We start from the raw sequence: 15,406 nt of genomic DNA on the forward strand, positions 1-15,406 counted from the left end.
ATACCCACATATAGACAGACACATATAGACATAATTTAGAAAACACAAAAAAACCAAATCTTTAAAAATTCCCATCATATTTCTCAAGTTGGTTTCTTCATTTTGCTCCCTTTTTTAAATGCAAGTCCTTCAATGTAGTGATTATCACATGATAGGATTATCAGTTTCATATGTCTTTTAATTTTAAGATTTTAATCTGCAGAAGGGATTTGAAAAGGTCAAATTTTTCCTGGAAGTGTTTAAAACATAGCCATTAGTCTTTTCAAAAATTCATTAATAAATGCACTTATTATTTTATACTTATGAGCTTTTTGTCTGCATGGGTGTAAGTGCACCTGGTGCCTAGTGCCCAAGAAGGCCTTGGAACTGGAGTTACAGACAGCTGTGAGCTGCCATGTGGGTGCTGGAACCAAACTAGGGTCCTCTGCAGGAGCAACCAGGGCTTTAACTGCTGAGGCATCTCTCTAGCCGGAATACATTCATTTTTGAGATGAGGTCTAACTTTGTAATCTAGGCTATCTCAATACTCACATTGTAGCCCAGGCTGGCCTTGAATTGAAGATATTTCTACCTCAGCCTCCCAAGTCCTAGGACTGCCACCACCCCTGGCTTCAATAAATATTCAACCTCTTTGATAGAATACTACGGTGATTGGCTTAAGGAGAATGAATATCAGTTAGGTTCTCAAGTCACTGAACATGAATAAGCAAAGGGACGTCTCTTGTTAAGTTGCATTCGGGACCAGAGGGTCTAAGAGGAAGTCCCCACTTAACTTGCAGAATACAAAGGGAATACAAGAGTTCATTTTCACAGCACTTGCAAAGCAAGGTGAGAAAGCAGCAAAATTAGATCAAGATGTGGTCCAGAGAACCATGAAATCTTCATCACTGACCACAGTTCTATAGACTTTCCATTAACAATACACACTACACTAATTCTTCCTGCTAGAGCAGTGGTTCTCAACCTGTAGGTCTAGACCCCTCTGGGGGTAGAACAACCCTTTCATGGGGGACTTGTATCACATATCCTGCACATTGTATATTTACAACACGATTCATAATAGTGATAGAATTACATTTATGAAGTAGCAACAAAAATAATTTCATGGTTGGGGGGTCACCACAGCATGAGGAACTGTATTAAAAGGTCGCAGCGTTAGGAAGGTTGAAACCACTGCAGCAGAGGATAATAGGAAAAGTACGCTGCTGTAATGAGTAATGGGCATAGGATGCAAGAACAGCTAGCTGGTAAGAAGAAATTCAGACTTAGGAACCAGAGAGAACAGGTTTCTGGGCAGGGGTTTTAAAGATGAGGCAATTGGCCCGGATAAGTTAATTCTTTTTGTTTTGTTTTATTTTTGAGGCAGGGTCTCACTGTGTAGCCCTGGCTGTCCCAGAACTCACTATGTAGACAAGGCTGGGCCTTGAACTCATAGAGATCTGCCTGCCTCTGCCTCCCAAGTGCCGGAACTAAAGGTGTGCACCACTACACCTGGAGAGATAAGTTAAATTTTTGATCCAAAGTCACACAGGAGATGGCAGAGCAAGGATTCAAGGCGATCTGGCCTGATGGCAGGACCGTATCTTAGCAGGGTCTATCCGCTTGGACCTGCCCCCTGCCTGTGGCTTCCTCACACATCCTCTGTCCAGATGGCCTGCATCTGGCTGGTTTTGGTTGTCCTTGCTCCTGTGCGTTACTGTGTAGTCAGATGTCTACACACAGCGCTGCCCCCACGGAATGCTGGGCTTTGCCCTTTTAAATCTCCCTTGCAGGGAACGTTATGAGGAGCTCCGCAGTAAACTGGTCAGCGTCCACGAGCTGAAGGTGGGCGAGGAACGGAAGGCCCAGGTGGCGTTCAACGAGGAGCTGAAGAGGCAAAAACTGGTGGAAGAGCAGCTGTATGCGAGGCTCTGGGAGGAAGACAGACTAGCCAAGGAAAAGCGAGAAGCTTACGAGGAGAGGAGACAGAAAGCGCTGGTGGAAAACACACGCCTGGGGCTGGATGCTCAAGTCACTAGCAACCAGGCGCAGAGGCAGGCTGAACAGAGGATGAAGGAAGAGGAGGCCCGCCTCCTGGTGAGCCCTTCCAAATGCCTGTGATGGGGTGATGCGCTCCATGAGGGTAGCGCTTTCTGGCTGGTTAATATAGATTTTCAGGCTTGGAGTTTGGGGCTGGTCCACTAAGCACATTTCCACTTTGAAGTCTCATGGCTTCTTAATAATACACTCAAGTCTAGATGTACAGATGTGCATAGAAGCACAAGGCCCGGAAGACTGTAGGCTGGCATGTGGAGCGTGGTGGTGAGTGATGAGTAATGGGATCAAAGATCATTTACGTTTACTTTTCTGTGTGTGTCACTTTTGGACACACACCTACCTATTGTTTACAGTCACACACTGAGCAATTCTAACAAAGCTTTATTGCTGCCTCAGCTATGTTAAAAAGCAAGCTCCCTTTCTACAGCCCCCTTAATGCAAGAGATCCCTTAGGCTCACCCCTTAGGCAAATGCATTGACTTACTTGCCTCCTTAACTATGCCGGTCCATCTTGATTGCTCTTCAGGAGAAGAACAACGCACAGGTTAAGCTAGAGAAGGAACAAGAGAAGCTCCGGAAACAGAAGTCCAAACGGGAAACCAGGAACAGTTTGCAAAAGGCTGTGCAGGAGAAGCTGGAGTCTCTGCAGCAGGAGCACAGAGAGGAGCAGGACTTGAACATGAAACTTGTGGGAAGGGCCCTGCAAGACTTGCAAGAGGAGGCAGATAAGAAGAAGCAGAAGAGAGTAAGGCGTTTATTTAGTGCCTACTGAATGCTGGTCAGGATTGGCTGTTGTCAGTCTTATGGGTTGTTACTATTTCTCTCTCTTCTTTTTTCAGTTAGTGAATCAAGTTCAATTTATTTATTATTATTATTATTATTATTACTAAGAGATTTTCTATTCATTTTACATACCAACCACAGATTCCCCTGTCCTCCCTCCTCCCTCCCCCCAACCTCCCTCCCCACAACCCACCCCCCATCCCACCTCCTCCAAGGCAAGGTCTCCCATAGGGAGTCAACAGAGCCTGGCACATTCAGTTGAGGCAGGTCCAAACCCCTCCTCCCTGCACCAAGGCTGCGCGGTGTCTCACCATAGGCACTGGGCTCCAAAAAGCTGGCTCATGCACTAGAGACAGGTTCCAATCCCACTGCCTGGGGGTCCCCTAAACAGTTTAAGCTAAACAACGGTCTCACTTATCCAGAGGGCCTGGTCCAGTTCCATGGGGGCTCCTCAGCTATTGATCCACAGTTCATGTGTTTCCACTGGTTTGGCTAGTTGTCTCTACTTTTTTCCATCATGATCTCAATGTCCCTTGCTCATAGAATCCCTCTTCTCTCCCGATCGGACTCCTGGAGCTCGGCCTGGCACCTGGCCATGGATCTCTGCATCTGCTTCCATCAGTCACTGGATGAGGGCTCTATGATGACAGTTAGGGTATTCAACCATCTGATCACCAGAGTAGGCCAGTTCAGGCACCCTCTCAACCATTGCCAGTAGTCTATGGTGGAGTTATCCTCATGCATTCCTGGGAACTTCCCTAGCACTCTGTCTAGAAAATATCACCCTGAGTGAGGTAACCCAGACTCAGAAGCACAAACATGGTATGTACTCACTCATAAGTGGGTACTAGATGTAAAGCAAAGGACAACCAGACTGCAACCCCACAGTTCCAGGGAGGCTAGCTAGTAAGGAGGACCATAGGAAGGATGTATGGATTGCCCAGCGAAGGAGAAATAGATGAGATCTACATGAGCAAACAGGGAGTGAAGGGGAGGTCAATGGAGGGCAAGGGATGGGGGTTGAGAACATAGGGGAGCAGAAGGTTTGAGCTGGAACAGGGACAGAGTAGGAGAGCAAGGAAAGAGATACCATGATAAATGAAGACATCATGGGAATAGGGTTGTTACTTTCTGTGTGCTTTATGGTGCAAGGCCCTAAACTCAGTCTCCAGCACCAGAAAGGAATGAAGGGAAGACAGGAGGAAGAGGGTAAAAGAGGGAGGGAGGAGGGGAAGGAAGACTATAAAAGATAGTTTTAGTCACCCCAGCAGTGCAGGAGCACTCCAGTATCTCCACATTCTCTTTAGCTTTTGATATTGTCACTCTTTTTGCTTTATTATGGTACATGTTGACTAATATCTCATATGACTTTAATTTGCATTTCACTCATGGTTAATGATGTTGAACAGTGTTTTATGTTCTTATTTGCCCTCTCCTTAGTCTCCTAGGTGAAAGGTCTCTTTATGGGTTACTTAGGTCATTCCTGTTGATGTTCCAGTCAACCCATTGTAGGGTAGCAGTATTCCCATTGAAAGTGTGCTGGTTAAGTGCTTTAGGAAACTCTTTGAGAAAGCATTTGAATCAGCTTATTCAAAAATGTGCTGTCAAATACTTCAAACAGATACAAAGAATGGTCTGAGTCCCCTTGTGTCCTTAGCAAGCTTTAGAAAACTTCAGCTAAAATCCATTCTTGTCTTGTCTATACCTACAAGCACTTCTGAGTCCTTTGAAGTAAATTCCAGACATAATAGTGTACCAATGAATGTTTAAGTATGTGGCACCACAAGATAAGGATGGTACCTTTTAGAAGACTGCTTTTCAGGCTGCCTTAGGGGTTGACAAGATGGCTCAGCAGGCAAAGGAGTCTACTATCAACCCTGTTGATTTGAGTTCTTTCCCTAGGTAGAAAGACAGAGCCTGTTATTAAAAGTTGTCCTTTGATACCGCCCCTTCCCACCACAGGCATGCTAATACATACACACACACACACACACACACACACACACACCCATGGTACATGTGTTTCCACCCATACACATTACACATTCACATACCAAATAAATTACCATGTGTGGTAGTTTGAATGTAATTGGCCCCCATAACCTCTTAGGGAGTGGCACTAATCTCTTAGGAGGTGTGGCTTTGTTGGAGGAGGTATAGCCTTGTTGGAGGAAGTGTGTCACTGTGGGGGTGGGCTTTGAGATACCCTATGCTCAGGATATCACCCAGTGTCTCAGTCGACTTCCTGTTGCCTGCAATATGTATGACTCTTAGCTACAGCTACAGCACCACATCTGCCTGCATGCCGCCATGCTCCCTACATGATGATAATGGACTGAACCTTAAAACTGTAAGCTACATCACCTCAATTAAATGTTTTTGTTTTTTGTTTTTAAATAAGAGTTGCTGTGGTCATGGTGTCTTTTCACAGCAATAACAACCCTAATATTCCATGTAAGTCAAAAAAATAAACTTGCTCTTACTGATGTGTTCTAATAACATGAATTAAATTCTATGCTATGTAGGAAGACATGGAAAGAGAACAGAAGATATACAATGACTATCTAAAGCAGCGGCGAATGGAAGAGAAGGCCCAAGAGAAAGAACTAGACAGAATACTAGAGGACATAAAGGCCAAGAAGCAGGCTCAAAAGGATCAGGAGCTGGCCCTTGAAAAGGAGGCAAGGAAGCGACTCCAGAACGAAGTCATGTGTACAAGAAAACTCCAAGTTCAAGAAAAGCGTAAGGAACTGAATTATCTCCATCTTCTCTTTGCCTTTACTTTTTAAAAGTTAATTGTTTAGTTAGCATTCAACTCAAAATGATGGGTTTCACTGTGACGTTTTAATACATACATATCATTATATTGTGCTCTCCTTCACCCTTTCCCCACCATCCTCTTGTACCCTCCTCTTCCATGCTCTTATCTTAACCATCAAAACATTGAAGTATGTATCTGTGAAATGTCATGAATGTTACAAGTACTAAGACTCCTGCTTTTGCGAACCTTATCTAATTAGAACTGGAGACATCAATGAATGAGAAGCTTCACATCTTAGCAGACACTGCACAGTCCCAAGGGAGGTGTTCTCAAGGTCGAAGGGCAGTATGTACTCTGAGTGCCATTTACTTTGATGATTATAAAAGACAGGAAATGGCGGAAGGCAGAAACTCACCTCTTCTTCCTCCCTTTCACCTGTCCCTCTTTTCTTTCTGAAGGTGTTTCTATCCCTGTAACTGTGCAAGTCATTTTTAGCAGCCTGTAATGTACTGAACCCTGAGAGATCCTAGGTGTTTGTTGAAGTCAACTCAAATGGCTCATTCACTCAAGGCTCTTTGTGTCCCCCCATTGAAAGTGTATTCTTCTTTCCAAGGCTTTAACTATGACTTTCTGACATTTCAGATGACTGACAGACCAGAAGGGTCTCCATTCAGAGACCATTCTCAAAATTTGGAGAGGTCTTCTCCCCCTTTTCTATCAGCAGTCAGTCTACATCAGTTCCCAGGTGTTTCATAAAGAACTTTCAATTATTCGTATGAGGGTTAACTTTAGTTTAAGATTTCTGGAAGTACCTATGTGCTGTGTTACCCTCGACTCATGGATCTCCCTGGACCGAGTTGCCCCATACTACTAAGTGACAGATTCTATTAACTCTGCCTTAGAAGCCAGACCAGGGACTTCTCAGGTCATGCCTCTCTGTAGCTGTGTCTTCCTCCTTCCTCTAGTCGAGTCTGCACACTGGCTAACACACTCCCAACTGTATGATAGATACCCATTAACGAACTGGGCCTCACAGCCCTATTCATGCCATATTCTCAAGGTCGTGTATTCCTTTCTAAGGGCAAGATGACACCCCCACACCCTTCACTCCCCCATGCTCCCACCCCCATCACCTGGGAATCAGAGACAGTCTGAGTGCAGGTGTGTACTGTGGATTACTAAAACCTGTAAGGGACCTCTACTCTACTACATGGGCCTGAGCCCTCCCCAGAGTTCCTGCCATGCTGGTATCTGCCTACCTTTATTAAAGGTAATATTTCTTCCAATAAATCTCTTTAGTGTAATCCAACGTAGTGCCCCTCTTGCTCTCTGAATGTAGAGGCCTTCAGTGAGAGTCTCAAAGGGTCTCCTGGAGACCACCAGTCTTACAGCTTCTGTGTGTCTAGATTATAACTTCTTTTTTAAAAAATTAATTTATTTATTATGTATACAGCATGTATGACTGCAGACCAGAAGAGGGCACCAGATCTCATTACAGGTGGTTGTGAGCCACCATGTGGTTGCTGGGAATTGAATTCAGGACCTCTGGAAGAGTAGTCAGTGCTCTTAACCTCTGAGCCATCTCTCCAGCCCCAGATTATAACTTCTTACAGTTTCCCACTCATGACCCTTTGACTCAGGAAATTGTTAAACAAATCCATATCTATGAATGTATAAAATAGGTACACAGATCAATGAACTGATAATATATCATAAGTAAATTTATTTTAAAACAATTCTTTGGTATATGTATATTTTTACCATTTATTAAAGGTAAAAGCAAAATTGCATACTAATGAGGTGGGTATGCTTGCATATTTTACATAAAGAATGAAATCTTGAGGCCTAATCTTGGTGGAATATTTGATAATGCATGACAGCATCTTTTATATTTTCAGAGTTGACTGGTGTTTTTATTTTATAATCATCAACACTGAGAATGCAACTTCACATAAACATGTAGTTCAAACTGGCAGAATTACATTGAAGCCTGTTTCAGAAATTGTTGGAAGTTCTGCCCTAATCCCAAGTGAAAACTCATTTACTGATCTTTTAAAATGAAACTCAAGTCAGCAATTCAAACAGCAATAATAGTACATTAATCAATAATCAAACATCCTAACATAATACAATTCAAAGATCTGATAATACTGAGGAATGTTAATAAGAAAATAATTGAAATCTTTGTTTATTTCTGTGACCTGCACAGTTTAGGGATTGACCTAACTGGGGCAATGGGGGCTGAAGAAGGGATAGACTCTATGTACAGAAAAGCTGGGGTGAGATGGTCCAGCGCTGTCGTGGAGACGCACTGAGAGCATCTTGGAACCTCAGCACATTTATTAGGTGTGTTAGCTGATAGAGGGTCTCTGTAGGGGAGCAGTCTCAGGATGCAGCTGCTACTTTATACACACACTGATCTTAGCTAGAGGTCAAATATTTCTCAACATCTGCACTTGGACCAGAGGAGGGCCTGGCTGTTCTCATGGGTCTGAGGCACTGGCATCTCCAGCTTGGCTGTGCTCCTGTCAACAGCACATTTGCTCAGGACTTTATCTGCTTCCTGTATCTTTCCCTTTGGTATTTCTTTTTCTTTCTTTCTTTCTTTCTTTCTTTCTTTCTTTCTTTCTTTCTTTCTTTCTTTCTTTCTTTCTTTCTTTCTTTCTTTCTTTCTTTTTTAATTTTATATAAGAGATTTTCTAGTCGTTTTACATATCAGCCACGGATTCCCCTGTCCTCCCTCCTCCCACCCCCAGCCTCCTCCCCCATCCCCCACCCCATTCCCACCTCCTCCAAGGCAAGGTCTCCCCTGGGGAGTCAGCCCAGCCTGGTAGATTCAGTTGAGGCAGGTCCAGTCCCCTCCTCCCTGCACCAAGGCTGAGCAAAGTGTCTCAGCATAGGCCCTAGGTTCCAAAAAGCCAGCTCATGCACCAAGGACAGGTCCCGGTCCCACTGCCTGGGGTCAAGCCCCAGGTGGAGCTCCAGGAGTCCAATCCACGAAGAGAGAGGGAGAGAGAGAGGGAGAGAGAGAGGGAGAGAGAGAGACATAGAGACAGAGAGAGAGAGAGACAGACAGAGAGACGGAGAGACAGAGAGAGAGAGAGAGAGAGAAAATTATATGAGCAAGAGATATTGAGACCATGATTGGAAAAAGCACAGAGACAAATAGCCAAACTAGTGGAAACACATGAACTGTGAACCAATAGCTGAGGAGCCCCCATGGAACTGGACCAGGCCCTCTGGATAAGTGAGACAGTTGATTAGCTTGCACTGTTTTGGAGGCTCCTTTGGTATTTGTTAAATGCTCCCAATGCAGCTCGACCTCCAGTCCCTGCAGCAGCTCCACCCACCTAGTCTCTCGAACCTGGCTGAGAAGGGATGAAAACAAACTCCTTGACCTCTGGCCTGGGTTGTTCCAGTCATTCTGCTCAAAGGCTGGACGAACTGGGAAACCAGTAAGGCCTTCCTGGCCCCTGCAGCACCTCTCCTCAGGGCTGCCTGTAAGAGCCCGGTTACAAAGTCTGGGCACCGTTTTGCTGGCCCTGGCAAAACTGTTAGTGGCCAGGTTTTTGACCCTTTGGAGGACAGTTCTCTCAGTGCCCTTAAGGCAGCAATATTAATTTGTTGGTAAGCTTGAAAAGGATAGTGTAATTGGTTTTCAGCTCCCTGTTAAGGTCCCATAACCCTCAGGAGCATATGGGGGTTATGGCAACTCCGTGGGCTGGAGCACATGGCACCTGGCCCTGACAGGGTTCTGTAAACCCATTTTTGAATAACAGGCAATCCCCTGGGTTGAGGCAAGACTTTTCCATGGGTAGTCAATCAGAAGGAGGTAGTCATTGTCGCCGGGGATCCTCTGAATAAGCCCTTGAATGTATGGAGCTGTAGGTTCATAGGCTGTACAGGCTTGTTTGATCTCTTTTAAAAAATGTGAAGGTGCAGTCTCATAATAGCATACCATTTAGTTGGGATTCTGTGGATCAAGTCACTCAAATATGGGAAAGCGGTTAAAATCATTAGTGTCTTCCCCCAAATCTTTCTCGCTAAACAAGGTTTGTGGTAAAGGAGTGAGTTTATTTCCCTATATGTCTCATGGCTCAAGGTATAATTTTTGCCCCAGATTGGGTGTCTTTGTCCTCATGGACATGTTTCTCAGCATCACTGACTGAAGCATCAGGCAGGTCAGGGCCAGCATGACATGTGAATCAAATTTGCATGTTTCTCCAGATTCCAGGGGTGCTGTTGGAGCCTCAGCTGTGGTCCCCTTGTAACTATGTATGGCTATCTCTGGGGGACAAGGAGTCAGTCCTTTGTAACCCAAGGGGCAAAGCCCACAAAACCAGACAACTGGGACCCTATTTGACAGAGTCTGTCCTTAGTGAGGAAACGGCCAGGGTCTATGGAATCCCATATAAGACTCCATCAACCAAATGTAAAAACGAGAATGTATTCAGGTCCTTTAGCTGTGTATCCATCCTTTAACTTTTCTCCTCGTTTTTTTCAAATAGCCAAATTTCCTGTCCTTTCTGGAAGCCAAGGGCACTTCTCCTGAACATAGTCTAAGAACTGATGTAACCATAACATTTTTATTTCCTTGGTTCCCCAAAACCTCCTTCAAAATCTAAAGATATAATTGCCCGTCTCTCGACTCTGCTGTCCCATGTTTGGCTCCAAGTGCATAAAAATGAGCTCCCCTAAACTTTATTTGCATGCATCTGCATTTCTCCTAAGAGATTTCCCTCATCTGGCCAAATGTCAAGCCCCCAGAGCCAGGATCCTTGTTAGGGTGCCATTTGCATGGCTTAGTGATTAACCTAAGTGACAGGGAATGAAGAAATGATAGGCACACATACAGGAAGGCTGGGATCGGGTGGGCCGTGGGCCGTGATGGAGATGTGCAAGCAGTCTGGGGACTCAGCAGCTTTTTTATGTATAAGGCCTTTGGTGAAGGCAGGTGAGCTAATCTTGATGGGGGGGGGGGGTCTGTGTAGGCAAGCAGTCCTGGGATGCAGTCATCAGGAAGGAGGAAGCAGGGGTTGGTAATTTCTGCACACACTGGTTTCAGCTAAAGATCAAACTTTCTTCAACACCTGTACTTGGAACCCAGGAGGGCTTTGCCATTCCTCTCAGCCAGACCAGGGGAAGGCCTTCCATCCCCATAGATCTGAGGCATTTGTGCCTTGACATGTCTAGGCCTATGCCAATGGCACACACACATTCACTTTGGACCTCATCCAATCCCCATGATTTGCCATAATTACACCATTTTGTTTCTTTTTTTTTTTTTTTTTTTTTTTTTTTTTTTTTGGTTTTTCGAGACAGGGTTTCTCTGTGTAGCATTGCGCCTTTCCTGGAACTCACTTGGTAGCCCAGGCTGGCCTCGAACTCACAGAGATCCTCCTGGCTCTGCCTCCCGAGTGCTGGGATTAAAGGCGTGCGCCACCACCGCCCGGCTCCATTTTGTTTCTTTAGGAACAGAAAACTTGGCGCATAAACTGCAATTCATAGCACACAGTCACCCAAATCTAACCCACAGCAATCCCAACGGCCTTCATTGGCGCTGGGTGGTATGGCATTATGTGTAGTAAAAAACTCACACACTGTGCACTTGGAATCAAGGGGCCGGGGAAGTCACTGCAACACTAGCAGGCATGTCCAGAAACAAATCAGTCATGTTACCTGTTTGATTTTGAATTCAAGTTTGGTTGTTGCAGGTTCAGGAACCTTTTAATGTTGCCAACATTCTCATGGCTCTGCATTCAGTTATGTGACTCCATGTAGAATTACAAACCCCCATTTTAAGAAGCCGAAAACTATACTACCCCATGTGTTTCCTCATCCTCATTTAGTCATGGAGTAAAGTTTGTTGCTACCTTGAGGTTTCTGCCTCTGCTAGAAAAGTACAATATAGACTGGGAGAGTACTGTTGGATTTCCACACAAGTGGTCTGTACAGGAATAGCTCATCTTGGTTTTGCCAATTAATTCTTTACTTTAGGAACAATAATAGCAGTAAAAAAATTATTAATTCAAATTAGTTAAATTTCTCAGCAAATGAGAAGAAAATTTATAAGTGGAAACTATGTTTGTATTCATCATTGATAAATGTTGAAATTTTTGAGGAACCATGGAAAACTTAAACATCTAGGGTGAGTTATAAGTACACAAACAAAACCAAACATGATTCTACCACCCAGGAAATCATAACTGTTCACAGCTTTTGAGACCTTCTCTTCAGCATTTTCACACGTGTATAATTTTCTCTCAAGAATCAGAATGAGCCTAGTTGTTTTTGCTACTTGGTGAACTCCCGTTTTCTTCCTCCTCCTTTTCCTCCTCTTCTCCTCCTCCTCCTCCTCTTCTTGTGCTGAAGATAATACTGAAGGTCTCAAGTGTGATAGGCAAGGGCTCCATGGTGGTTTGAATGAAAATTGTCCCATAAGCTCATATATTTCAATACTTTCTCCCCAGTTGGTGGAACTGTTTGGGAAAGCCTAGGAGGTGTGGCTTTGTTGGAAGGAGGTGCGTCACTGTGTGTGAGGTTTGAGGTTTAAAAAGCTCAAACCATTTCCCAGTTAGCTCTCTCTACCTGATTCTTGTGGATCAGATGTAAGCTGTCAGCTGCTGCTCCAGTGCCACACCTGCCTACCTGCCTGCCATGCTCCCTCTCATTATGGTCACAGACTCACCCTCTGAAGCTGTGAACCCCCCAATAAACCCTTCTCGAAGTTGCCCTCATTGTGTCTTATCATAGCAATTTAAAGTTAACTAAAACAAGCTCTAATACTGAGCTAGACTATTTATTAGTCCTCATTTTTTTTTTTTTTTTTTTTTTTTTTTTGGTTTTTTGAGTCAGGGTTTTTCTGTGTAGCTTTGTGTCTTTCCTAGAACTCACTCTGTAGCCCAGGCTGGCCTCAAACTCACAGAGATCCACCTGGCTCTGCCTCCAGAGTGCTGGGATTAAAGGTTTGTGCCACCATTGCCCAGCTTTTGTTTTTTTTTATTTTTTATTTTATTTTATAATTTAATTTAATTTTACATATCAGCCTTGGATTCCCCTGTCCTCCTCCCCCCCCCCCCCCGTGTTCCCCTCAGTCCACCCCCCATTCCCATCTCCTCCAGGGCAAAGACTCCCTTGGGGATTCAGCTCAACTTGGTAGATTCAGTCCAGGCAGGTCCAGTCCCCTCCTCCCAGGCTGAGTAGAGTATCCCTGCATCCAGTCCCCTCCTCCCAGGCTGAGCAGAGTATCCCTGCATAAGCTCCAGGTTCCAAACAGCCAGCTCATGCACTAAGGACAGGTCTCGGTCCCACTGCATGGGTGCCTCCCAAACAGTTCAAGCTAATCAACTGTCTCACTTATCCAGAGGGCCTGATCCAGTTGGGGGCTCCTCAGCTATTGGTTCATAGTTCATGTGTTTCCACTAGTTTGGCTATTTGTCCCTGTGCTTTTTCCAAGCTTCGTCTCAACAATTCTCACTCATACAAGCCCTCCTTTTTCTCGCCAATTGGACTCCTGGAGCTCTACCTGGGGCCTGGCCATGGATCTTTGCATCTGCTTCCCTCAGTCATTGGATGAGATTTCTAGCATGACAATTAGGGTGTCTGGCCATCCTATCACCAGAGTAGGTCAGAAGGAACATTACCAAACTCCTTCTATGAGGCTACAATTACCCTGATTCCTAAACCAAACAAAGATGCAACAAAGAAAGAGAACTACAGACCGATCTCCCTCATGAACATTGATGCAAAAATACTCAATAAAATACTGGCAAACAGACTCCAAGAACACATCAAAACAATTATCCACCATGATCAAGTAGGCTTCATCCCAGGATGCAGTGGTTCAACATACGAAAGTCCATCAATGTAATACACCATATAAACAAACTCAGAGAAAAAAACCACATGATCATCTCACTAGATGCAGAAAAGGCATTTGACAAAATCCAACACCCCTTCATGATAAAGGCCTTGGAGCGATCAGGAATACAGGGAACATACTTAAACATAATAAAGGCAATTTACAGCAAGCCAACAGCCAACATCAAATTAAATGGAGAGAAACTCAAAGTGATTCCACTAAAACTGGGAACGAGGCAAGGCTGTCTGCTCTCCCAATACTTATTCAATATAGTACTTGAAATTCTAGTCAGAGTAATAAGACAACATAAGGAGATTAAGGGGATACAAATTGGAAAGAAAGAAGTCAAGCTTTCCCTATTTGCAGATGACATGATAGTATACATGAGTGACCCCAAAAATTCAACCAAGGAACTGATACAGCTTATAAACACCTTCAGCAACATAGTAGGATACAAGATCAACTCAAAAAAATCAGTAGCCCTCCTATATACAATTGTTGTTTTTTTTTAATAGTAGTCTTGGTATGTAGCTTAGGCTAACTTTAAATTTGGAATCCCCTACCTCTGCCTCTTTAATATGGAGGTTGCATTCATGTATAGCCTTGCATGATTCATATGAGATGTGCTTTTTAGAAAAGTTCTTTGAGACTTTCATACATATATACAATATCCTATCCGCCCACTGTCCATCTCCTAACTCCTCTAGGATCCCCATCAATATCCCCCTCTAACTTCATGTATTTAAAAAAAATAACCCACTGATGTAGGCAAAGGTTTCCTGTCCTAGGGGCCGCTTCCAAATTACCACACAGTGGCTTATATTAATTGTAAATGCTTAGCCAATAGGTCAGGCTTGTTACTAACTAGCTCTTACATTTAAATTAACCCATTTCTATGCATCTATGTATTGCTACATGGCTTAGTGTTCTCTGATCATGTGAGAAAAATCTTAAATTACTATGTCAGCCACCAGTGTGGCTCAGCTTAGCACATGGTACTGGTACATTGTGTTGGAGGCTGGCTCCAGCCTGCAGGCAGTGTCTGTACAGTGAACCTACCTAAGAGACCTTAGTTACCAGGGAGCTGTGCCAGGAAGCTATGTTTGGCTCCATGTTTTGAACTTTAGCTTTCTCAGGCTTGATGTGGATATACATGGCTGGATGTTGGATGCCATAAGTAGACAGATTTTTCTTTGGGCTGCCAGTTCACAAAAAAATGACACAGAGATTTTTTTTTATTTATTATGAAAGCTTGGCCTTAGCTTAGCCCTTATAACTTAAATTAACCCATATTTTAAAATCTACATTGTTTTATGTGGCTCAGTTACCTTACTCTATATTGCATATCCTGAAATGAATGATAAGTGGTGCTGGTTATGGGAGGAAAGCTCACGGTCATGACAGAACCCGGTTGCTTAGTAGTGGAGAGCTTTATTAGGAGGAAGGGGGAGGAGGGACAAAAGGACCAGGCCTGGGGAGGAAAGAGAGAGAAAGATGGTGTGGTGGGGGGGGGAGAGAGCAGAGCAGAGCAGAGCAGAGAGAGAGAGGGTGGGGTCTGCATCTCGGCTATTTAAGGCACAGACTGTGGGACCTTGCCACATGTCCACGATCACCGGTGCACAATGATGATGCAAGACACAAGACCCCTTGCTTAACTCCTGAACTGCACATGTGCAGTCATGCAGCTGGAGTAAGGGCAGAATTCTAACACATCCCGCTTCCTCAATGTCTGACTGGCGACTCCACCTTTCTTCTTCCCAGAGCACTCTCTGTCCAGAAGTCCCGCCTATACCTCCTGCCTAGCTATTGGCCAGTCAGCTCTTTATTAAACCAATCACAGTGACACATCTTCACACAGTGTAAAGGGCTGACAGTCTGGTGAGTTCCTATCCCTATGTAGTAAAGGGGATGGAGGTCTAAGTATAACCAGCAATCCTGGCTAATTTCCGGCTGGGAATAATTAA

At 44.3% G+C, this 15,406-nt stretch overlaps 1 protein-coding gene across 1 annotated transcript in view; it reads left to right on the top strand.

Annotated features, from left to right (window-relative positions):
• Positions 1 to 15,406, top strand: part of Cfap53 (cilia and flagella associated protein 53) — a 58,268-nt gene that overhangs the window by 10,574 nt on the left and 32,288 nt on the right. Inside the window, exons 4-6 of the mRNA XM_028864765.2 lie at positions 1,773 to 2,076; positions 2,564 to 2,782; positions 5,346 to 5,562. Coding sequence (XP_028720598.1) covers positions 1,773 to 2,076; positions 2,564 to 2,782; positions 5,346 to 5,562 — 740 coding nt within the window. The remainder of the gene's footprint in view (positions 1 to 1,772; positions 2,077 to 2,563; positions 2,783 to 5,345; positions 5,563 to 15,406) is intronic.

This window comes from Peromyscus leucopus, chromosome 19 (assembly GCF_004664715.2).
Source record: "Peromyscus leucopus breed LL Stock chromosome 19, UCI_PerLeu_2.1, whole genome shotgun sequence".
NCBI lineage: Eukaryota > Metazoa > Chordata > Mammalia > Rodentia > Cricetidae > Peromyscus > Peromyscus leucopus.